Here is a 26,598-nt window from a genome sequence, read left to right on the forward strand (position 1 = left end):
GGGAGCTAAAACACAGCCAAATATTTTGGGGGACCTGCTTGGGGCTGACTATTTCTTCTATTATTTTTCTTCATAACACCAAATTTTTATCCAAAAACCTTGTCTATCTATGACTGGTTGGAGAGTTTTGATTTCTATTTCGGAATCAATTAAATTATGTTATATATTCATAAGCAAGCGATTTATATATGAAAACCTAGGCTGGTTATGGACAACCTTTCCACCGTGCACCGTTTTTCTGAAAAATGTGAGACTTATTTTTTAAATTCAATATTTCCAACTAGCACAAAAGCTTGTAACCTGAAAGTTAGACAATGGTTTTTGTACCATTAGAAAGGTATCGTCATACTTTTTGGACCTACCCCGGTTGGGTGGAGGTCCTATAAATTAACCCATGTTCGTTAGTTAGTGTGTTAGTTACCAGCTTTTCTCGAGATTGGCTCATTAGTTTTTTCTGATTTTTGGCACAAAGGTGCATGACCATAAACCCTCGAATGTGACGGAGCCCGATTTTCAAAAAAAATATTTTTTGGGCAAATTTGGGCCAAAAAACGGCTTAAAAACAGGTTTTTTGGACTTTGTGAAAAATTGGATCATTAATTTTTTCTGATTTTTAGCATGAAAGTAGGGTACAATCATAGTTAAAGGATGGCTCAAGCAGATTTTTGCAAAAAAATTGTTTTGGCTCAAAAATCGCATTTTTATCTATAAGAACCACTTTTAATAAGAATACATCAATGTTCTTAGCCATATTATTATTATTATTTTTATTAGTTTTTTTTACGATGAAAATGTCACGGTGGAGGGTAATGATTTGAGTTTTCTGTAAACACTTATTATTTTTTTGGCTGAAAAACGTAATCTTTATCTATAAGAATCACTATTTATGAGCATAGATCAATGTTATTAGCCAAATTGTTTTTGTATTATTATTTTTTCTAACAGAAGAAAATGTCACGGTAGAGTGCGACAGTTTGAGTTTTCTGGAAACCTTATTTATTAAGCTGTGCATTTTTCTGATAGTGGTTTTTATAAAGAAAAGCGCTTAATAGCTTTTTTATTTCTTTTTCAAAAATCTTTTTCAATAGTGTTGATAGTTTCTCTCAATAGATATGCTTTAATTTTCTTTATTTTTTTGCATTTTGACCAGTTATGTCTTATGTGTTTCATTGTTTCAATGTTCATTTGATTAGTTTGATAACCAGGTAGGTCCATAAAAGTATTGCTTGTTTCTAAAAGCATTCGGTTTATACCCTTTTAAATCAAGTGGTCAGGAGTTATAGCCTTTCAAGTCTGGTACTCAGTATATTGGCAAATTTAGAACGTGTTGACATGTCACTCGGGTTTGAAGGGCTAAGAATGATGAATTATTGGTGGGAATGGCCAAGTTGAAACTATAGCCCTTGTCTATATTCAAGTTTGGCAAAATAGAGAAGTGGGTGGGAATGTATCTAACTGTTTCAATGTTTTATAACCTAGCCAATCAACTTTAATAAAAAAGGTTGTCAGCAGAGATTTTGTAATTAATCCTATCATTAGTTTCTATCTATTATCATTTTTAATTAGATGAGATAACAGTGTATTAGTAATTGACATCGAACAACATTCACATGGTGATGCATCACTATGAACTCTGTGTGTCATTTTTATGTGTCTTTTTTGGAATGTCATTTTTAATGGTATTTTATTGTAAAAAAACAACTTTTGATATGTAATAAATGTCCTGTAAAAACTATTATGGAAAAGTACTGTTTTGGATTTGAATAACATTGACATATCTACTGTTAAAATTTTTCTTTCTTCTATGTGTTTTAATATTTTGGTAAATATTTTATTAACTGGTTTTGTTTCCAGTACTTTGAAATGATGCTTTCATTATCATCATTAGTTTCTTTTTCTGTGAAACTGTTTATAGGTTTAGAAATTTGCTTTGGTTGTGACAAATTTTTGTCAATACTTGTTCAATGAAAGCCATTTGATGTGGAAATGATTGGGTTAAGAGCATGATTTTTTGAAATCCGCTGTTTAAAAAAAACTAGATATATCCAATATTGAAAGTTTTAGTCCAATTCAACTTGTAATAGAATATTGTACCTTGTTGCTTTATTATTATGGTCCTTGAAATTTTAAGAATGCTTTCTAAATGCAAGCATGCCTATTTTAGTTTAAAAGTATACTATGTAAATTTCTTGAACCTTTTCTTTTAAGATTATTATCATACTGGAAGCCTTTTTTCTGGGGTTTTTAACACTTAATGAGCTAGTTGATAAAGGTATTTCTTTCTGTTTCAGATTTTATTTGACTGTATTCTTGTCTTTTCACCACTAGACTCGAGACTTTATAAAAATAAAGAAAGATAAAATAGATTAATATCTATGAAAAATAATTTTAAAAAGGATTTGGTTGATTTTGTATCGTGTGAAAATGTTATTCTGTTGTTTTTAAAGAATACAGTAATTTTATTTTCAACAAGAATATCTTTTATAGGAATATCCTGGATGTAATATGAATATCATCCTCATCTCAATGTTTTTTATTTGGCCCAGAATTTTTTAGATTTTTTTAAAGATTCCTCTGCGAGCAGCAAATGTCCTAAACACTGGGCTGGTATACTCCACTGGGGTATTCTAGACCTTTAAAAAGTTTTTAGCCTCCATAGAATCAGTTCTTACCGAAATTTAATTTTGAATTAAGAAAGACCATTCTTACATGAAAAACTTGATAATATAATATTAATGATAAATTCTTTTTTTATAAAAAGTGAGGTGTAAAAAGAAGATATTCAGAAACAACAAATAAAAAGGCCTTGGATATTGATAATTCGAAGTTGCAGCTGTAATGGGTGTGTTTTTGTCTGTTTTTGAAAAAGCTGACTAAGTCAGTTAGTTCTTTTTTAGTTTAGTTAAATTTTTGCTTGTGATAGTTATATTGATTTTTTGCAGGATACAGAAGTTTGAATATTGTGCAGGGGTATATATCATATCAGTTTTAACTTATGTATATTATAATCTCCATTTTGCGCCAATCAGTATGCTTTGTTTGTACAAATAATAACCCAACAACTATTCGAAAACCTCTACACTGAACTTAACAGACAGATGCCAGACATGATTAAACAGAATCAAATAAAATAGAACAGTTCGATTACTGATGAGGATCAAACTTTGTCGAACTTGATCGAACTTTTCACAAATCGCTTGCTAAAATTGTGAGTATTCGATCAAGTTCGACAACAGGAAATGTTCTTTAATGGAACTTTACATTTTGAAGAATTTGTGAGTATTAAATTAAAGTTCGACGACCGAACTTAGTCGAACATCAATCGGACAACAAAATTCGATTAAGTTCGATTAAAAATATAGTTTGATTGGTTCCATTAATTACGTCTGTATTATTAATGTGTTTAAAGGTTCTGGTCTACTTTGAATAATTTGTCCTTAAAAAAGTGAGTGCAAGTATACAAGAACAAACAAACTATAAGAATCTAAGGCTTCGATGGCCAAAATATTAAGAACAAGTAGTTAGAACATTTAGGCTTCATGCAGTAGCGTGGTGACAAAAAATTTGGCAAACTGGGGATGCAATTTTAGAAAATTTTGATTTTAGCGCCCCTTGAAAAGTAAATATCTGAAAAATTACGCCAGGGAGTGAGCACGAAAATTTTGGGGTATTTTCTCTCTTTATGTCCGCAAACTGACATATCTAAGGTGTAAGAGAGCAAAGGGGCGCTGAAATTAGTAATCAGATGCGTCTTTTTTGCGCCCTTTTATTTCGCCTCCCCCCCCCCACCGAAAAAAAGTCGGCTGCCACCACGTTACTGGCTTTATGGACTCTAAAACACCCAATTTCTCAGGGTTTGCGCAATAATACTCACAAAGTAATGAAATTAAGGACATTTTCAACAGTTTTTAAGAACAGTTTTAAACTTAAAACTCAAAAAGTTAAGAACAACCCAAAAACTTAGGATGGTCTTATAAAAAAAAAAGGTGTATATTATATTGGAGGTAAAAAGAAATGTTTTGCATAGTTATTATCATTAATTAGTCAGCCCAGGTGACTCTTCAAATCGGTTCGACGATTTTTTTCCCGCTGGTCGTCGTCGTTAAGACTTTAAGTTTTAATTCCGATTTCGGATTATTTTCGGGAAACAGGATTTCGGAATTACTTAGCGCGCGAAAATAATTTTTTCTTAGCAAGATAAAATAGGACGAGAAAAACACATAACATAAAAAGACGCGTATAATTAATAATAAGACAAAAAGAAAAAAGATTCTTTTTTGCGTCATATTCAATAGTTAATAAAAGATACTTTTGCATTGTAAATAAAGAAAGAGAACTAATTATAGAGAAAGTGAGTATTAAAGAAATTACTTTTCTTTGAATAATGTTAAGTTGTATACTACTTGTAGAAATTCTTCTATTTGGGTCTTTTATTTTATTGTCATTATAAGACACCCGTCGAGTGTTTTTTATAATCTAATATCTCTGATATAAACTAGACAGGTTCGAGCTGTGAGTCCAATTTTGGACTCACATTTTTAACAGTTGAACAAGCGCAGGACTCACTCACTGAATAAAAATGAGTAAACGACTGGACCACAAAAAATCGCGCTTTTTTCTGAGGCAGTTTGAAAAGAGAAACTGAAACAAGCTTTCATTGGCTAATTCATCAACTGTCATTTTGAGGAGCAAAATTCGAATTCAACACAGCAATGGTATTAATTTGTTTCACCGACTTCTGCTTTGGACGGATCCCACTATGCACCACTACTTTTTCGTCTGAACGTTTCAAGCAAATAGATACGCTCTTTCAAGCTTTTCAGATTTTAACAAAGCTAGATCTCTTATTTGTACTTCTAAGCCTTCTAAGCCTTTTGGGCTGACTTTCCAGCGCAGCTGGTTTATTTTTACTTTCTCCGCAGGATAAATTGAAAGATTTTCTCTTAAAAATGGATTTCCCATTATATATTTTTTATATTTAGGTTTTCAGCACTTGATGTTATGGCTTCTGAACTTATAAAGTTCACATTTTTACTACAAAATTAATTTTATAAGCATTTAACATTTACAAGTACTTTTCTTGACTGTTATTCTGAAGGTTTGGGGTTTTCAAAAGCAGCTGAAAATCATTTTCATAAAGAAACTTAAACTGTAAACCTCATCTGAATAATTCTAGTTAAAAAGCCAACACATAAATAGTGAGGTCTGTTAGCACAAATAAATACTTCACATTGTGATAAAAGCATGAAATTTGGCACATATGATCCTTAGAGGGTCAAAAACTGAATTTTAAACAGTAACGCCAAATTTTGCCACCTGGCCACCCCTCAGATGACGTCATTAGGTGGCTGGGCAAAAATTTATTTTTTTGAAAATATTCAAAATCTGATGGTTTCAGCGGAAAGACCATGAAAAGGTGATGAAAATTGAAAAACATGCCTTGAAAATCTTCCTATCAAAAGTTATGAAGGTTGAAAGTTTTGTGATGACCTCATCACAAGCTTTTCCAGGCAAAACTTAAAAACCTCGTAATTTTGGAACAAATTGACCAAATTTGATGTTTTATACATGAATTAATATCAAAATTCATTGCTCTTTCTGATTCTGATGATCAAATTGAGGTAAAAGCTCTAAATTCTACGGAATATTAAAACTTGGATTTTGAGGTTTACAACAGGGGGGGGTCAAGCAGTTAGTACAAGACATCATGCCTACTAAGTGATTCTTTGGAGGAAAGAGGCCACACCACCACCCTTTGACAGTTAGTATGAAATATACTAAGTGATTTCAAAGGAAATTCACTAAGGACCACCCCTTAAAACCTATCAAACGAGAGTGTGATATTTACTTTTTGTCAAACCATGTTCCCAAAATTGTTTTGAAACAGTTAGACTCTCAGCACAGAGGTTTGGCAAAAGCAAAACATTCGAACATTTCTAAGAAAAAGATGCATATTAGACAAAATAATCATTTCATTAAAAATTATTACTACAACATCAAGCTTTATTCCAACACCACGTCTATTCTACTAATAACACAAATATCAAACCAATAAGTGTGACATCATTTAAACACAAAACTTTTCTTAAGTACAGGGAATTACCCTACGAACATTAGGGGAAAATCAACTGACTTTTTTCTTTTATTTATCAATCTATAGTTAGGGAATTCCCCTGATATAGTGTTTAACTAAAGGGTAATACCAAACAAACTCCAAAGGGGAAGACTTAAATGTCTTAGGTTCTTTGATTTCTCTTATGGAGGGGGATTTCCCTGATTGCTTTTAGTATTTATTTTTAATATTTTTCTAGAAAAGGTAAAAAAGTAGCACTTAGTATTCATTTGTACTAACTGTTTTCCTAGATTTTTTACTTGACACCACCCTAGCAGTCACTTAGTACCATCAAGTACTAACTGATTTTTGAAAATTTTGTAGGTATACCACCACGGTACTAACCGGCATGATGTCTTGTACTAACTGCTTGACCCCCCCCTGTTTACAAGGCAAATCAAGGCAGCGTTTTCCCTTCAGGAACACAGTGTACAACCAACTAATTTTTTTTGGATGTTTTAAGCCTTCCAATATCGTTTAGACCCAAGCATCAGAAGGAACTTCGATTTTTGACATGGATTTATGTATAAAACACCAAATTTGGTCATCTGGTTCCGTTATTACGGGATTTTTAGGTTTTGCCTGGAAAGCCTTATGATGAAGTATTCTTACGTTTTTATGTGCTAGCAGACGAGACCTCACTAAAAGTCTTCCTTCGCGTACATTCGATTCTTATCATTATTCTTATAATGAATTATTATATAACTTTCCAGAAATTTTTAGTCCTATGTATATCTCTCTTTCTTTTATTTTTAATCAGCGGATGTTTCTAAATATTTCAAAGCCAGCATTTTCTAAAGTAAAAGTTCATCGACTCCCCTTAACTGTAATATTTTAAAATGCTACTTCTACTACGGTTCTACCTTTATCTTTTTAAGCTCCTTTACTTTTATCTATTTTTCTTTCTTTTCAAGTCTTCTTCAGTTTCTTTTTCATGGATCTGTTCTTCACTTATAATGTTTTTCTTATCAATAGTGTTTCTCTGTATATATGATTATTCTTTTCATGTCTTTTAATCTTGTGTAGTTCTCTTTTCTAGAAAATGAATACGTAAAGAAAATTTACACAAAAAAATATTAAATGATATAAAGAAGTTACAAGTTACAATTTAGAAGGGAAGAGACACCACAATAATTTGTTTTTCTGGATACACTTTATTTACTAGTTTCGAATGATTGATTAAGTCATTTGAACTTAAAAAACAATTTTTGTTGATGGTTCGCATGATAACCATGTTTTAACAATAGTAAGTACAACTTATTTTTTACAGAATAATCTTTAACGCGATTGCCCGGGGGGTGGGGTACTACCCTTGTCGACCGACGGAGGTGCTCCGCTGAGGTTCGAAAAATGGACCCTACGTGGGACTCGAAATTTGCGAAAAAAGTGACCCTGAATAGGACTGAAGTTCTAAAATTTTCTCAAATTGTCTACTTTTTCCCCAAATTTTTCAAAAATAGGCACCCTACGAGGGACTGATTTTTCTATTTTGGTGTTTTTGCGACCCTACCTGGGACTCGTGGAGGTTAAAAAAGGTACCCTGACCAGCGGAGCATCCCCGTAACCCATCTTGCCCTAGTACCCCCCCCCCCCGGGCGCGATTGATTCCTGCATAAAAAATAAAACTTAATCCATGAATAGCTATAATGAAAAGCATTTGAAAAATTCAAGTTGTCAACAGAGATTCTAAATCCTAAGATATTGACATTCAAAGTTCCAAATTCAAGACATCTGCACTTTGTGGAAGCCATATTAAAATAATAATTTCAAAGTTTGATTTCAAACTTTCTGGTATCCTCAATCCATATTAGCTAAAGATTAGAGGACTGGATCAAAAATTAAATGGATTTAGATGTGATGTGCCTAGTGGTCAATCATACTAAAATTATTTAGTTCAACTACAGGTATCCTTCTAGCCTGCTCTCAATTATTTTAGTTTGATGACTAGCTGGTATGAACAGAAGTTTTCCAAATTCAAATTTTGCAGATGTCTTGAATTTGGAACTTTGTATGTCAATATCTTGGGATAGAATCACAGTGCTTTTCATGATAGCTATGGCCTGACAAAGTTTTATTTTTTGTGCCTGAATCCTTTTAATCTCAGAGGACTCAAACTTTATGAAAGGAAGTGTTTTTCTAATTGCGCAAAATAGTTTTTTCGAATGTTTACCAGAAAAGATTTTGTGCACTGCATTATGAGTATCAATCATCGTCCACAAAATTCACTATGGGGGGTTTAAGTCAGCAAGGAGGATTTCCTGGTATACAGTCATCATACCATCATACCCTGATAACTAATAATTAGTAGCCTTAGTTACTAATAAACCCTAAGTTACATACATATTGCAGTGCATCGTTCATACAGGAAGTATTCAAGAGATTCTCCTCCTTGGTCCTTCAAAGCTTAATAATTTTTACTTCCTTCTAAAACAAAAATATGTACTATACCTAAAATATGTATCCATTACCCGGGGAGGGGGGGGGCACTCATATGATCATACGTCCCTGTGCCGCGCTGAAGGGTAGGTTTTTTTAGCATCTCAAAATGCACTGTAAGGGTGTGCTTCTGTGGTATTGCACTGTAAGGGTCGAATTTTACTATATTGTTAACCAGTTTTCAGCCAATATTAATACAATAATGACCGGTTAGTGAGGGCTGTACTGAGAAATATTGCCCGAGGTCAAGTAACGACCGAGCTTGCGAGGTTGTTGCGTTGACCGAGGGCAATATTTTCAGTACAGCCCGAAAAAAACCGGTCATTATTGTATTTATTAACCGTTTCCTTCAGCTTCGATTGATTTTGAGCGCTTTATCTAGGAAAAATAGCGAAATAAAGCAGAAAAACAAGCGAAAAGAGATAAAAAATTGCTATAATTTCTGATGTCAGAAATAAAAATGAGAGAAATGATGTCAACGCATTGTTCATTTTCCTTTGAAAAAGTGACGTCACAATGAATTTTCCTAACGACGGGCAACTCTGGACAATGTAGGCCCGTCGTCATGCGAAAAGAACCAATTGCATTGCGCAAAAAGTCATGTAGCCCGCTTCGAAAAAGTAACCGGTTAACAATAAATGATAACACTTGCTTGACTGCAGATATCTTATACTGTTATTTCCGTAATTTTCTTCCACAGCAAGGCTTATTTATAACTTTAAAATTAAATATTTACCCGTTTTATTTGAGAAAAAGTTGAGAAACATAATGCACTAAAGACAAAATGCACTGAAAGTGTATCTTTTCAACCATCTTGAATTGCACTGTAAGGTTGCGATTTTTAAAGGCAGTTTGCGTGCGGCACATACCGTTGTTTCGAAATCGAGTGCGCCCCCCCCCCGGGATCCATTACTTACTAAAAAAACATATAGATTCGAAAGTTTTTGTATGGAAAGTCCTTCCTTATTTTTTCTGATACCATCTTGTTTTGTTTGCCTGGGACAAACACCAGAATATACATCTCTCTCATTAGAATATCCATTAGCATTATAGGAATCTCAAAGAGTGGTCTTTTCTTTAAAAAATGCGTTAAATATTGCGGAATCATACTTGAAATGCTACATCTGTTTTTGAACATTGTAGGAGTTAAAACCTGAGAACTGCAATTTTTTAGAAAGTCGATAAATTATTTTTGCTTCTAAGTGAACTTTTCCTATATTGAGTGTTTTGTTCATTTTTCTAATTCTAATAGAAAGAGAGAGAGAGCCTTCTGTGTTGATGATTTTTATCCCTTCAAACAAAATCAACGTTTACCTTTTACATTTGCACTTTTCTACGTTTGTCTATGTGTGAGGTTGATGTTTAGAGCAAATTTTTAATCGAAGAAAAGATATAGTAAAGGTGCAGTATATTTTTTATCGTTATCTTTTATGTCTTTTTTTTTCAGATATTCTGCTATTTTTGTTCATGGACGTGTATATGTTGGGTCAAATAGAAGGAAAAGATTTTCCCATTTTTTCTAGGCTTTATCCTACAGTCAAATCATTCTTTGTCTTTTTCTTTCGAGAATTATTTTTCCCCAACTAGAGAATTTCAAAAAAAAAATTATACATTATATACTGTCTGAGAGCCTCTGTGTGACGCACAAACTAGGTTGATTGCAAGGGAATGTGAAAAAAATTGGAGGAAGAAATCTGAAATATAAGAAAAGAATCGACTGTGTCTCATTGGGGATGTGTGAGGTCCCAAGAAAAGAAAAAAGTAAATTTTTCTTTCTTTCTCATTTTCTCTTTGCTTCAAAAAGTCTGTGAACCTTATAAATCACCTTCTAAATCTTAAATTTCCTCACTGGGAGGAGGATAGAATTTGTATCAAAAATTAGAAGTATTTTGTATGTTTTTTGTCGTCTAGATTTTAAAAAGTCTACTTTTATCGTAAAAGACGAAGCTAAGCAACGCTAACTTTGATTGGGAAATGTTAAAACATTTCGAGATCGAAATTTATATGTATAATTGGCCTAAAAGTATCCAAACAAAAGGGCCGTTTTTCCTCGACTTTATATTAGCAAGTGTTGCTGATTTTTGAAAAACTGATCACGATTTTAATAAATATCTGTTATCTACCCTCCAAAGGTTTTGCAAACAGCGCGGGGGAAGCTCTAAAGTGTTCAGCCGAGTGCAAAAAAATATTAGGAGGTTTAGGTGCTACAAACCCATCATAGTGAGTCCCAAAAATGCGGATAAATTTTTATATACAGTATATGGTTCCTAAAACGGAGAGGATTCTGACCTGTAGATTTATCAGAATTAAACGATTTTTGTTTATTTTGAAAGAATGATGGTTATTATTTAAAAATAAATATGTTTTTAATGGTTTTATTCGGGATGGGTCCTACCCACGAAGGAGTAGGGATCACGATGCTGACAGACACTGCGACTTGACAGACGCGAGCTGACAAGCCATGGCGTATACCATGACACTCGAACGACACTGGAAAAGCGATGCTCACGCGACGCCAAACCTTATGAGTGCCACGGCACGTCACAATGTCTGTCTAATCTACCCACACTCTTGTATCAGATTAATGGTACCCAATTCCCCTCACATGGCATGGGTTGACCCGAGTAAAAGATTTATCTTTAAAGGTCAACCAGTATTTTGGGGGCCCTAGAATCAGCGTTAAAAAAACGAAAATTCTAGATATAAGTAATACAAAAAGTCTTAGAATTCTGTTCCTACCAAATAGTTTATAGCAAAAAAATAATATTTCATAATAAGATCTTTTTTTAAGTCTTATTTTTTTGCAAAATATAGGAGAAAAATAACTTTAAAGCTTAATATTTTCAGTTTCAGTTGAGCTGTTTTTCTAAAAATTTCACAGCATATTGCAAACCTACGTTTTGGGGGCCATTAGAAAAAAGCTACCTATCTTTAAGCGATTTAAAAATATTGTTGAAGTTGAAAATTTTGAAAAAGAACTTTCGGGAAATAAAGTAGAGACGTTAAAGTTTTGCATGCAGCAAAAACTTTTTGGACCTACCCCGGTGGGGTGGAGGTCCTATAAATTAACCTGTGTTCGTTCGTCCGTTCGTTCGTCTGTTACCAACTTTTCTCAGGATTGAATCATAGGAATCTTTTGATTTTTGATACAAAAGTGCAAAATGGTGGTGGGCAAAGTGTGACGGAGCTCGATTTTCGAAAAAAAAAATTCCCCCCGAATCTGGGCCAAAAAACGGCTAAAAAATGGGGTCTTTCGACTTTGTGAAAAATTGGATCATTAATTTTTTCTGATTTTTTGCATGAAAGTAGAGTACCATCATAGGTAAAAGATGGCTCAAGCAGATTTTTGCAAAAAAATTTGTTGGCTCAAAAACGCATCTTTATCTATAAGAATTACTACAGATTACTATTGATAAGCATGCTCTTAGTCAAATTACTCAATTCTAGTATGAAATAGATGTTTTTTTGCTCACGAGGGCTTACTTTTAAAGAATATATGTGTTTAGACATGAAATTTTGGTTGCTTGGTGTGTTCTTATAGAAAAACAGGTCAAATTCGATATTCTTTTATAAGCACATTATCAATTTTTTTTTTTTTTTTTTCTTTATTGAAACAAAAACACGTGTACACTACGAACATATTACAAAACATTACTTAAACATAAAATATAGTCCCTCCCCCCGCTAGGAACTAACGTTATATCGCCAGAGGTACTAGACTATGTAAAAATAAATAAATAAGTAAATAAAGAAAAAATCTTGGAGAAGGAAGCTACAATTGTTAGGTAAAAGCCTAAAATAAAGCACCGCTGAACCTTCCAGTTTCGTTAAGAAATTCAACAACAGAACAAAGAATAGATTTATTTAGATTTGAAGTCAAATTTTCATCCCCATATAATAAAAGCCGACAGAAAAAAGGAGGGTTAAGCGGCGGATGAAAAATAATCCCTAGGGTCTGAAGTTTGTCGAACAAAGATTGTCTTGCATGGGAATATATAGAGCAGTGCAGAAGAAAGTGCTGAGTGTTTTCAACAGAGTTAGTTCGGCAACCACAGAAAGGGTCTAAAGTGTCGCGGAAGCCATGTCTAAATTTATGCTCGTTGAGATGGCTGAAACCGACCCGAAGTCGATTAAGAAAGATCACTCCTTGAATGTCAGGAACATCAAAAACATGAGATTGCTTGGGTCTCAAAAATTCATAGATTGCTTTTTTGAAAGTTTTAATTGAAGGTAGATCTCGTATATTACCTCCCAGAACATTCCACTGAGATATGCAGTACGGAAAAAAAGTGTTACGGAAACGCTCAGTTCGTATATTAAGAGGATAAATAGGATTTCTTGTTCTAAGGCCACCTGGTGCTGTAAGTCTTACTGGCAGGTAGTTACGTAAATACGAAGGGGCTAAATTGTTAATAATTCCATAGAAGAATGTCATTCTTCTAGCAAAGCGCCTGTCAGCAAGACTTTCAAGACCAAGTTCTGAATATAGTTTTTCTTGAGACGTTCCACGAAAACAGCCTGTTATAGCTAAACAGGCATTATATTGAATAGATTCAAGCTTCTGCACAAAGGTAGCATTTCCCGGGCGGTCATATACGATATCACCATAATCAAGATGAGGCCTAATGAAAGATTTATAAATGGTTAGTAGAGATCTCCTAGGCACATGCTTGCGAAGTCGGTTAATAAGACCAATTCCTTTATTGGCCTTTTTTATCTTCTCGTCTAGATGGCGATCAAAAGAAAGTTTTGAATCTAAGATTAGACCAAGATGTTTCTGGTACTCACTGGTCGCGATATTAGAATTATTAAAGGAGATTACTGGAACATTATCAATTACTTAGGTATTAGCTTTTCTCGCGATTTAGCTCTTTCATTCTTTATGATTTTTTGCACAAAGATGCATAACTATAAACCCTGGAATGTGACGGTGCCCGATTTTCGAAAAAAATATTTTTGGGCAAATTTGGGCCAAAAAACGGCTAAAAAAAGGGTTTTTTGGACTTTGTGAAATATTGGATCATTGTTTTTTCTGCTTTTTTGCATGAAATTAGGTAAAAGATAGCTCAAGCAGATATCTGTAAAAAAGAATTTTTCAAAAAACGCATCTTTATCTATAAGAATCACTCAATGTTCTTAGCCAAATTACTCAATTTTGTCTAACGGTCATGCTCACGTAGATATCAATTATATATGTGTTAAATGCATAACCAGGTAGGTCCATAAAAGTATCACTTGTTTAAAACCACTTTTCCTTTAGATTTGAGAGAAATTTTAGTTTTGATCGACGTTTTGGGGGCCACATACTGTAAATAAAATCCTCAAAAATCATTATTTTAACTAGGGTTATAAATGATTTTATATAAGATCAAAATTCCCTGTTCAATTAATAGATATTCAATTCCCAAGATGATTGTATAGGTTTTTGAGAAATATCAAGAAAAGAAGTCATAAAATTTTACATATTAATATATGAGATTTTACTTTATATGAAAATTTATCCGCTTTTTTCGGGACACACTGTAGAAAAGTCTGAAACGCAGACCTCTGCAAATCCCCATGTAGTATAGGTCTGCTTAATGATCTACTAACCACTTTCTGGTTTGGTTTTTTTATTTCGATGTATTTTACAGAATCTTAGCGAGTTAATAATTTGATGATTGACATTGATGTGCGCATAGAATGTTTACATTCGAAATTCGAATCCCAGACCAGAAAAACAAAACAGAAAGAAATATAAAAAACAATCTGATGTGCGCATTTTGTACAATCTGTAGATTTATTTTTGATATTTGCTTTAATAAAATATCTGGTCTGTAAATTTTATCGAAACTTTTCCTTCAGCTCTTTGGTCAAAGATCAAAAATACAAATATGAACAAGTGAAAGAAAACAACCAAAAACACTCCAATCTCTTCAAAGAGATTGAAGCTAAGTACCTGAAAAGATAAACGAAAAGGCCACACAGTATCGAACAGTGAAATGCCAAAGCTGAAGAAAAGTTCTTTGTTAATATCTAACAAAGGAACAACAACGCTCCATTTTGAATTTGTAGAATCATAAAGAAGTAGTAATGTTAGAAATATTCAATAAAACTCCCAAACGTATATACGTATACATAACTAAAATAGCTTGAAATAATCTGCAACATATCTGTAGAACTGACTAAACAATCTTGAGCCAGAGTGATCAACGAATCCAGTGTGGTAAAAAATTATACTATCATACAAGTCCAGATTCAAGCATCAAAATGTAGTTTTATGAAGCAAAATTTTGTTGGTGCACACAGAAGATACGTCGGGGCACTTAAATTTGATAAATCTAATTTCTCATCTTTCACAAAATCTCCGCATTAAACAAAAAAGGAGGAATAAAATCAAGTAAATTTCCTTCCGCCTGCTTTTTTTTCGAAATCCAAATATAGTTTCCAATCTATAATTTGGTGCCTCACAGAAAATTTAAACATTACGTAATGTTATATTTGTAGACACTCGCCTGCTAAAAATGTCTTTAGTCGTATATCGGCTAAAGGCGGCAAATATCTGGACAAAGGAAATATCGCTTATTAAAAGCATCCTCTATAAGAAGCACGAATCCGTTAGTGGATGCCAACAGCCTAACTTTATTTCTTTCAGTGCTCTACGGAGCCGTACACGTTTTTTATAAGAACATCCAAACTTTTTTGAAGCCATAGGATGTTCTTAACATCTCATTATGTTCACCGTTTTGTGAGCATTTTTGTCCATTTTTTAAAAGAAATATGGCCATTTTAGAGTCTGCAAAGCCTTAAAATATTCTTAACTTGTTCTTAATATTTCGGCTATCGAAGCCTTATGTTCTTATATAGTTTGTTCTTATATTTACAAAAACGTGTATGATGAAAATCCTTTTTTTTTTTTCTTTTTTCAGATTGAGAATGAGTAATGTTTGCTTCGTCATTCCATCACTGTATTACTTGTTGTTGTAATGGGATGCAGGTCCACCAAACCCTTGAATAATTCAGTTTCTGATGACGTAGGTGAAAAATCCATCATCAAAGGTAATTCTGAGTCTACTTCTTTTCATTATCCAATATTATCCATTTTTATTCCAAATTTTAACAGTAACGTAGACAGTAGGGGCGCAAAATTTGTGTGGGAGAGAAGATTTTTATGACACAGTAATTATCTATTCATAATGTTAACAGATTTTTGCGCCCCTCCTGTCTACGTTACTGTTTTAGATATAAAGTTTTGTAATCTTGTAGTTTTACCAACTCTAGCTAATTTTTTGAAATTTTTCTTTTTATCGAGAGATCTCTGGCCCCTTGAAGATCGAATTACAGTAGACCCCTGGTTATTCAAAGATCCAACTGGGATAAGAATTTACTTCGAATATCCGAAAGGTCGAATAATTGAAGTTCAAATAACCGAGAGTATTTTTGTCTTAGTTGGGTGAGAGATCAAAGGGGGACACCAACTCACTTCGAATAACCGAATTATTCGAATAAGCGCAGGTTCGAATAATCGGGAGTCTGCGACTGTACAAATTTTCGGGGTAGAACTAGCGAGCACCTCACTAAAAACCGGGATTTCTCATCTCGTTTCTTAGTTAGTTCCACTTTGACGATTTTGGAAAAATAGAAGCCTTTCAAGTGTTTTGACGCATATTCGTTTCTTTGCTACTGCAAACTTGCTTCGAACGTTTAAAGTGACGTCAAAAAAGTGCGTTACGTTAATTACGTAGAAAAAAGCTGGTGACGTCTAGTATAGGCTTGGGCAGAACCGGATAAATATCTAAATTTTGCCAGATTACGTACGTACCCACGGTCTTTTTCAGATAGAATGCCCCAATATCAGCCTCTTAGCATAGTTAGATATTTCCTCACAGGAAAAAAAGTCCCAACTGTTTTGCTGACCTGTCTAAAACCTTGTTTCGTTGAAAGGTAATTGCCCGTTGGGCTCAGGTAGAAGTGCAAGCTACAGTTGATCATCTTTAATTCGATCTTCAAGGGACAAACTTAGAAAGATTTGGATTACGTAGAGTGCTTTATATGATATTCCAGATGAGTGGGACCCAATGTTTTAGTTCGAATTACAGAAAGATTCGAATAATAGAGATTGAAATAAGAGGGAGTTGCCTGTAGCACTAATATTAAAGGGATAATCAAATGGTTTGTGATATTTCGCATATGGGATCCTTCTATTGTCCTGAGCAAAATCTCACGGATATTTAAGTTTGAAGTTTTTGGCCTTTAAGCTTTTTTCACATGTACGTAAAGTTTTACTTAAGAACTTACGGAAAATCGTTCGTAAGGGTGTCTTTTGGGAATTTCCTCGACATTATGTAGAGTATTTGTTAATTAAAAGGGTCTTACGTGACTTTTCCTTCCGTTCAAAACTTTTTGAACGTAAGCAAACTCTACATAAGGCCTTAAAACACTACGTAAGCTTAGGGAAATTCCCCACCCTTCAAGGTCTTTTAAGTAAAATTTTACGTGCATGTGAAAAAAGCTTTAGGATGAAAACAATAGAATTTCAACGTAAGAACCGTGTAAGAACCCATTGTCAAAAATTTCAAATTTTGATATCTCGATTTTGGAAAATACTTTGAGGTTTTACTAAGGACAACAGAAGGTTTCTTTAATTTAAATATCTCAAACCATCTGATTATCCCTTTAATGTGTTTCTTGGGTTATAATGTTCTTCAATTTTTGTTGCGATTTGTTTTCATTAGATCTTGGTTCAGAGTATGCAGATGACAATGGTAATATGAATTCTCAACGTAATATGAAACCTTTCAATGGTGGCAAAACACCAAATGGGAAAATGTTTATGCAGAAAGACTTAAAAGAACTTGGAAGGTATCATTCAGTTAAATTCATTCATTAAAGAAACTCATTTTCTTTTTTTGTCAGCATTTTCGGATATTAAAACTTTAGTCAATTCGCCGCAATTAGTTCTCGCCGCAATAAGCCATCTTATGGTTATTTGTAATTGTTTTAACGTCAATTCGGTTTCTCTTAATCTCTTACCCGAGGAACGATATATAGCTACTAACACCCGCTTTCATAGATTTGAGCGAATTGAGATATTTATTGATTCATGATAGCATATATGATTCGCTAGTTTTTTTGGACCCACCTCGGAGGTCCTTTAAAGTAACTTGATTTTTTGCACAATGATGTAAAATGGTAATGCGCAAAATGTGACGGAGCCCGATTTTCGAGAAAAAAAATATAAAACCGTTTTTACAGATTTTCATTGGATTTCTTCTTTATATTTCTATGTTTTTCCACACAAAAACATTATTGATAACAATGCCCACCATCAAGCATGATTCAATTGTCAATAAAACTGATTTTAGGAGCTGGAACTTTCTAAAAATCGCCGCAACAGCCGAGAATCGGCGGAAAAACGGTTTCTCTTGAATTTCTCGAGCTGTGTTTTATATTTTTTCATAAAATTTTGCACACTAATGCAAAATGGCAATACCTAAAATGTGACGGAGACTGATATTTGAAGAAAAAAAATTTCCGGCCAAAAATGCCGGAAATGTGCCGGAATGACCGTTTTTTTGGCATTTTCTTGAGATTTCATCATTGCTTAAAGATGTAAATTAGCAACACCTAAAATATGACCGAGTCCAATTTTTCGAAGAAAATTGGTTTTGCAGATTTTCATTGAATTTTTTCGTATTCTATCTTGGTTTTCTCAAACAAAAACATTGTTGATAACAGTGCCCACCATCAAGCGTGATTCAATTGTCAATAAAACTGATTTTTGAAGCCGGAGGAACTTGTTTTTGCCGTATGAAACAAAAATTATTATGTAGTTATAGTTTGTAACAAATTAATTGAAACAATGGATCATTGCAACTCAAAATATCATACATTTCTTTTATAAATCTTTTTTTGAATTTTGCCTACACTTGCCTGAAAACTATTGACACTTTATAGCTAATAAACTATTTATCGTAATTTTGTCGAATTTTGATGACCATTTGTCATGTCATGACCATTTTTCAGTCCCTATGCGTTTCTTATTTTACGTCCTTTTCTATTTCCATTCTATATTTGTCATTAGGTAGGTCCAATATGCATTATGCTTGTCTTCTTACAGTTGAATTCTTAGCATCAAGAATATCAGTTATGGTTCTATATCGCTCTGAGAAAAAATGGAGCTATTCTGTTGTTCGGCTCTAGTACTTAAGTAATTTCTTACCAATATATAATGGCTTCGTCTTAAAGCTGGTATCCACTTTCGCGTGAAATGGGCGATAGTTTTTTTCTTACCTGAAGAAAAGATTACGTCTTAAAAAAGTTTCGCGCGAACAAAAAAAAAGTTGAAGGAAGTTCTACTTTTTGTATCCATTACTTCAATTTCGACCAATGGAATTGCTTCATTTTTCAACCGACCAATGACCTTACAAAAACGTCAAAAAGTTTTCGCTCATGTTGCGCGAAAGTAGAAACCAGCCTTTATATCGGAACCACTGATCTCTAACTACTTGACTAAATCGGGCTTCCCGTATAAAAGGAAGCGTGTCCAGTTTTAAAGCCATCTCTCTTCAATTCTGTTCGTAAACAGCGCGATTCGAATGTTCGAATATTCAAAAATCCGAGATAAAACAGAAAACAACACGGTGGTCTAGTCGACTTCAACATTGGGCACACTTCCACGGGAAGTCAATGATCAGTAGTTACCCTATCTAGTGTGTAAAAAATGATATCTGTGATAAAAACTTAGCTTTGTCCTGAGTTTACATCGACAGCAACAATCTTTTTTTGGACCTACCCCGGTGGGGTGGAGGTCCTATAAATTAACCCATGTTCGTTAGTTAGTTAGTGTGTTACCAGCTTTTCTCGAGATTGGCTCATTAGTTTTTTCTGATTTTTGGCACAAAGATGCATGACCATAAACCGTCGAATGTGACGGAGCCCGATTTGCGAGAAAAAAATTTTTTGGGCAAATTTGGGCCAAAAAACGGCTTAAAAACGGGTTTTTTGGACTTTGTGAAAAATTGGATCATTAATTTTTTCTGATTTTTAGCATGAAAGTAGGGTACAATCATAGTTACAGGATGGCTCAAGCAGATTTTTTGGCTCAAAAATCGCATTTTTATCTATAAGAACCACTTTTAATAAGAATACGTCAATGTTCTTAGCCATATTATTATTATTATTTTTATTAGTTTTTTTTACGATGAAAATGTCACGGTGGAGGGTAATGATTTGAGTTTTCTGTAAACACTTATCATTTTTTTTGGCTGAAAAACGAATCTTTATCTATAAGAATCACTATTTATGAGCATTTATCAATGTTATTAGCCAAATTGTTTTTTTATTATTATTTTTTCTAACAGAAGAAAATGTCACGGTAGAGTGCGACAGTTTGAGTTTTCTGGAAACCTTATTTATTAAGCTGTGCATTTTTCTGATAGTGGTTTTTATAAAGAAAAGCGCTTAATAGCTTTTTTATTTCTTTTTCAAAAATCTTTTTCAATAGTGTTGATAGTTTCTCTCAATAGATATGCTTTCATTTTCTTTATTTTTTTGTATTTTGACCAGTTATGTCTTATGTGTTTCATTGTTTCAATGTTCACTGATTAGTTTGATAACCAGGTAGGTCCATAAAAGTATCGCTTGTTATTTTTTTATTTTATAGGAAATCTGCTAGAGGAAATTCGAAGAATGCGTAAGGGACTTTTTATATCTATTTTAATATCACGTAGGGAGGCCCGTGTCTGATACCCACCGTGTCACTACGATTCACTTGGCAAGTGAATACACCTTTGGCCGACCCATCCCATGTGAAAGTTTGTAACTCAACTGTATGGGTTCACCTACAATTCAATTTCTATCGAAATCATGCTTTCATCAGGCTTGAATAGGTGACTTTCAAAATTAAATTCTCGTTTAATTTAGAAATAAACTTTTATTGCTAAAATAAAACCCGTCAATTTTCAGCGAAATGGCCTTTATTCATTCGTCACTAAGTCTTTCTGATTTCTTTTCACACTTCTAGCCCGTACAGCCAATCACAATTAGATTTCTTTGAAATGTTGGACAAGAAGATTATGGAGGTATTATTCTTATTGTTCTGTTGTTTTTAGCTCGGTTGACTTTTTGCCCTGTTTATTCTAATTGTAGAGTGGGCAAAAAGAAGGTAAAAAGTTGGCAGTTAAAATACTACTTGAAAAAGATTGAAAATGTCATTGCGTTGACGTCAAAAGCATTGACTTTAGACAGCAAACTTTGTGTCCATTTTAATTCACAATAAGATTAAGTTAGGTCGAAAAGCGGATCGTCTAAACCAGAGCTTAATGATTTATGGTCGAGATACGAGCTCATATCCATCCTAAAGGCCGGTCTTCACTTGCGCGCACTTCGATTGCACTTTTTCGAGCAAAGCTTCCAAGCTATTGGTCAAAAGAAAAATTTTTTGTTCTTATACCATATATAAAACACTCCTATAACAATCATATAACTCCGGAGGCTTTCCTGGCACGCTATAAAATAAATCGAAAGAAAAATGAAGCAACTCCGTTGGCGCGATCTGACGTAACGGTTGAAAATGACAATGAAAATGTTCTCAAATTTTTCTTCGAGAGTGCGCTACATTTTTATGACGTAATCTTTTTTCCAAGCAAAAAGGATTGAAACTAAAGGCCGGCCATCACTTGCGCGCGCTTCGATCTAATCTCATAACCGATCACCATTGCTAAGGCATATGATGATCTGAAAAGTTTATTCAGCGGAATTTTACAAAACCGCGTTCGGCGGGGTCTGGGAAAAACTATGACACGTGACCAGATACCGGTATCCGATTGGCCCGCAGTTTTCAAGATTTATTTATCATTTTATAGGAAACAATTTTTTGTAAGAACTAAGTAGCAAAAACCTCTGTATCTTTTGAAATATTGAATATTTTCCAAGAATTTTTTCAGATGATAACAGATAATGACATGATAACACAATTGTACATGGAACAATCTGAATCTTCACCTGTCAAAAATACTAACTTTTTTGCTGCTGGAATGCCCTTTGAGCACCTGAACATATCATGGCTACAAAATCATAAACAGTATCATTTAATTTGGAGTTTTAAAACCTTTTCAAGCAAAAAAATATTTTACAGAACTTAGAGTTGGTATTTGGTTATCATCCAAATCTATTGAACAGTTCTCATGAAAGGTTTTTGAAGTCTGATTGCAAAAAGTATGCAACCCAAAAAACTGATCATCGAAACCGCTTAAAAAAGCTCAACAAACATAAAATTTCACCAATATTCTATCCAAATAGAGTATTCAAATATCCAACAATACATATAGAGCCTAAACTAGTCAACCTCTTGGTGTTTGAATCAATTTTTTGTCGGTTGAATGCCTGACAGACATTTCGCACACGTTAAGTTATAATTATTCTGATAAAATGCTTCATTCCTCCTAATAATCAAGCAGATAGCAAGAGAAAAGTAATCATTACATAAGAGAACATACCTGTAATAATTTGGTTGGTGTTTGAGCCTTCATCTTGAACAAAAATGAGAAAACATCCAAGCAAAATCAGTGTACAATTAATACAACTTTCAAAACGGTCTTTCAAAGCTTTTAGGTCAATAAGTATGAGCAGCCACTTCTGTGGGTGTATGTCAGAGCTACACTAAAATGAATAAACAACATTTGAAACATTGAATTTTCCTTCATAAGTCTCAAAATCCATAAAAAAATCAAAACATTGGCCAAGAGCCAAAACGTGAATTTCAGGGTCCATCTTGGATTTGGTTCGGAGCAAGAAAGCCACGGTCGCAGTAGAATCGGTTTTCTTTAGCCCACTCATCAAAGACGGCCCGAGCAAATCGATAGATTTTATGCGAATGCCGCGATTGAATCGTGAAAAATACTCTGAAATTTCAGAGTGTCGGCCATCAAAGAAAACCCGAGAACCTTCGCAGGTCTTCTTGCAGAACCATTCCCTTTAGAGCGCATGCGTGGATTGCGTGGAGCACGAAGAACTGCTTGGAGGTTAGCTTCGATCACACTTTTTCGAGCAAAGCTTCCACGCTATTGGTCAAAAGAAAAATGAAGCAACTCCATTGGCGCGATCTGACGTAACGGTTGAAAAAAGTTGAAATGTGTTCAACTTTTTTACAAGCGCGCGCTACATTTTTATGACGTAATCTTTTTTCCAAGCAAAAAGGATTGAACCCAAAAAGTGCGATCGCAGCGCGCGCAAGTGGAGACCGGCCTGGAGTTGGTTACCGAAAGAAAATTCTTTCTCATAATAAAGCACCTGTTTTTTGATTCGTACATTACAGTGCGCAAAACATATTGTTCGCCAATAATATTAAGCTTTTTTCACATGGACGTAAAATTTTACTTAAGGGCTCTGACCATAGTGAATTTTTCATAATTGCCGTGTTTAAAGCGTGTTTTCTGACTGATGTAACCAACAAAAATATGGCATGTTATACATTTTCTGTTAGACAAATTATTCCTGAATCTGAAAGTTCAAAAATTGCATTGAAAAAATTTGATGAAGAAGAAAATGAAGACTTTTGCGAGGAAGAGTATTTCAACTTTGAAGAGCTTAGTTTCGGCGAAGAAGAAACATTTTGAAAAAATTTTCGCAGTAGATGGTGTATCTTTTACCGAACAATAAAAATTTTTGCGGAAATTTTTTGTAAATGCTTCTTTGTCTCGAAATCTTCAAAATAGTGGTTTTTCATCAATTTTTCATCTGGATTTTGCTTAAAAAAACAGTCATAACTTTTGACACATCTTTTTAGAAAGATTTTCCGCAAAATTTAAAATAGTTCAATTCTTTGCGGACAGTGTAAAGAAATTTTGAAACAAAAAAGTTAATTACCCATTAAAACTAAGCACTTTTTGTAAAAGAGGGTGATGCAACATATTATTAACATCTTTTTAAAGTTCATAACGTCATTTTTGCAATTAAATTCTTAATCACTCTTAACCCTTTAACTGCCCGTCGTTTTTTTTAAGGTTCGACCTATTTGCCGCGGGAAAAAAAAAAGTTCGACCTATTTGCCACGGGAAAAAAAGAAGGTTCGACCTATTTGCCCGATGTCGGCATTTGCCGACATGGTCAAAAGGTAGCGATTTTGACTTCATTTTCTGAATAATATATGAAGTATCAGCCAAGGACTATAATTTTGAGTTGAACATTGTTGAATAGTTATTTTTCAACATAGAAAAGCTTTTAACTATTATCTTTTTTCATTTCAAACCATCTAATACAAAATCTTTGTAGAAGTGTTAAATTTTTGGGCAAAGGAATGGAAAGCGCCGATGTCGGCAAATCCCGACATGGGCAAAGAAATCGAAAATGCTCATGTCGGCAAATCCCGACATGGGCAAAGAAATCGAAAATGCTCATGTCGGCGGGCAGTTAAAGGGCTAAGGGATTCGATTAAAAAGCAATTTATAAAGGCAATTCTTTGTTAAAAGTGTTAAGGAACCTGAAATATAACTTTTATGTTCAAATACCAAAATCAATTTTTGGACTATGGTCAGAGCCCTTAAGACCTTGAAAAGTGGGGAATTTCCTTAAGCTTACGTAGTATTTCCATTGCTTATTTCTTTTTTGTTGCATTAATTTACAGTGGTAAACAAAAGCGAGAAAATACCGGGTGCAGCAGAAAAAACTTTGGACGTTTGGCGAGCCACTGAGGCCGAACAAAGTCTTGTTTAGACTCAAAACCACTTTTATTAGAAAGAGGACATGCTAACTTAAATTTTGCGGTATAACTTTTTAAGTTTGGTCAAGTAGTTGTCAAGTTATAAGCTTTTGAAGTTAAAATTCACTTTTCGAAAAGTGTGAAAAACACGTAATAAAAGGGTATTAAATTAAGCATTTTTAAGCGTTTTCGATAAGAATTTTTTTCAAATATTTCTAAAAACTGACTATTTACTAAAAACTGACTATGTTGTAAACGAAAACTGCTTTTAAAAGTATTTTAACAATTAATTATGTCGTAAAAGTCGTTTAAAATAAGTCAAATACTGAGCTATTTTTTTATTATTTGCATAAATTTAATACACCTTTTTTTACGTGTTTTTTACACTTTTCGAAAAGTGAATTTTGACTTCAAAAGCTTATAACTTGACAACTACTTGACCAAACTTAAAAAGTTATACCGCAAAATTTAAGTTAGCATGTCCTCTTTCTAATAAAAGTGGTTTTGAGTCTAAACAAGACTTTGTTCGGCCTCAGTGGCTCGCCAAACGTCCAAAGTTTTTTCTGCTGCACCCGGTATTATGTCATTGTTTTAGAATTATGTTATATAGTTTAAGTTTTATGATAATTATGAAGAATAAGGCGAGACCAATTTAATTTGTTGTTCTACGGGCAGATCGTTAGCAAAATATGGGTCGGTCGGTCGGTAAAATAAATTTTTCATTTATCAGGGTTGTTAAAGTACCGATCCAAAAAATATCTGGTTCAAAAAATTCACTTTTTCTTTCTTCGGTGAAATCATGATAAAATTTTAGTGTATGGAATGCTTGATTTTCTAAATTTTTCAATTGCTTGAATTAACATTATTCAAATTTGATTCTTACAAATAACTATTGCTTAAAATATATTGTAGTGGAAATTCAATGTTATTATTTTTTGATTTTAGCAAAAATAGGGTCGATCGGGCCCGTAGAACAACAAATTAAATTAGTCTCGCCTAATTAGCATACTTTATGCATGGATCGCGCATCGTGAATCATAAATCGTTAGATCGTGCATTTTAAATTACACCAACCCAATTGAAGATTTTATACATCTAGACTCCTCAAAACATGTTTAAAGCCGCTGCGCCTGTCGCAAGTCGGGGACTCCAGATTGCATTACATCTTTGTTGGGTTTTTGAGTGGTTTTTGGGGTTTGTGTTTGTGTGACTCCTTTTTTATGTTTCATTTTTATTTTATTTAGTATTTTCAACACTTGCTCTCCTTGAGGTCAGATCTCTGATGTTCACCATATATACTTTCAATTTTAGGGCAAAGATTTCAGGGGAAGCAACGAATACGTAGATGAGAAACATATTAATACAACATACAGGTGACGAACGGTATTTTAACCATCCGTATTAGAAGATCACCCTGGTAAAATCTCTTCTTTGGTATACCAATAAAACGAGCGCTGGATTAACTCTATAGATTCCATTCTCTGGTTCCAAAGAGGAACTTAGAAGATTGTCATTTCGGTATTAAATTAAATGTTACGACCGGATTCATGCAGTTTTTGATATTAAATACAGCTACGAAACGATGTCTACCATTTCAGCAATTTCAGCTATATAGGCATATTCGTGGCCTAAATCGAGATTTGTTCAAGCCATTCGAGCCAGGTTAATCCTTTTATTGCAACAAATTAATGACTTTAAATTGTTCTCCCTAGTTAATTTTTTTTCTATTTCATAGTGCAAAAATTAAAAACTCGAGTTACTTTGATAGTCTCAATACCGAAAGATCTTTCTTATTTCTCAATTTCTTGTACATTATGTAAATTAGTTTGGTCATTATTTTTTTGAACGGGTGAAATTACTAATATTTTTTTTTTGAAAAATCAAAATCTTTTTATTTTTAGTTTTTTTTGAATTTTGACCAAAAAATCAATTTGTTTTTATTTTGTAAGTATTTTTAGATGTAGATTTTATCGAGTACAATTATTTCCAATTTTTTCTTCTATACATAAACTTTTTAAAGGGATAATCAGATGGTTTGAGATTTTTTGCCTGGTTTGCCACGGTTTCCTCCGTGGTTTTGAGTGAAATCGCCAAGTATTTTTCTCTAACTATATTCTAAAATCGAGATATCACAATTTAAAATTTCTGAAAATGGGTACTTACACGGGTTCTTAAGTTGAAGTTCTATGTTTTTTACTAAAAGTCAAACACTTTGGGAAATATTTAGGCAAAAATATTTTGAAGCTTTGCTCATGCCAAATATCCCAAACCACCTGATTATCCCTTTACGCTTACAACAGGCGTTCTCAGTTGCAGGCTTATGAGTGGTCCGTTTAAACAAGAAAATTTGTACCATTGAGAATTCAAGTAA

The 26,598-nt window shown here is 33.6% G+C and overlaps 1 protein-coding gene across 1 annotated transcript in view; it reads left to right on the top strand.

Annotated features, from left to right (window-relative positions):
* LOC136822005 (uncharacterized) overlaps positions 1-26,598 on the top strand; it is a 59,870-nt gene extending 33,272 nt beyond the window's left edge. The window contains exons 2-6 of the mRNA XM_067078224.1: positions 15,457-15,586; positions 17,263-17,389; positions 20,193-20,222; positions 20,553-20,610; positions 25,539-26,598. Of these exons, the coding sequence (XP_066934325.1) occupies positions 15,514-15,586; positions 17,263-17,389; positions 20,193-20,222; positions 20,553-20,610; positions 25,539-25,604 (354 nt within the window). The 5' untranslated portion in view covers positions 15,457-15,513 and the 3' untranslated portion in view covers positions 25,605-26,598. The remainder of the gene's footprint in view (positions 1-15,456; positions 15,587-17,262; positions 17,390-20,192; positions 20,223-20,552; positions 20,611-25,538) is intronic.

The sequence above is a fragment of the Clytia hemisphaerica genome, unplaced genomic scaffold, assembly GCF_902728285.1.
Source record: "Clytia hemisphaerica strain Z4C2 unplaced genomic scaffold, Clytia hemisphaerica genome assembly, whole genome shotgun sequence".
In the NCBI taxonomy this organism is placed as follows: Eukaryota; Metazoa; Cnidaria; class Hydrozoa; order Leptothecata; family Clytiidae; genus Clytia; species Clytia hemisphaerica.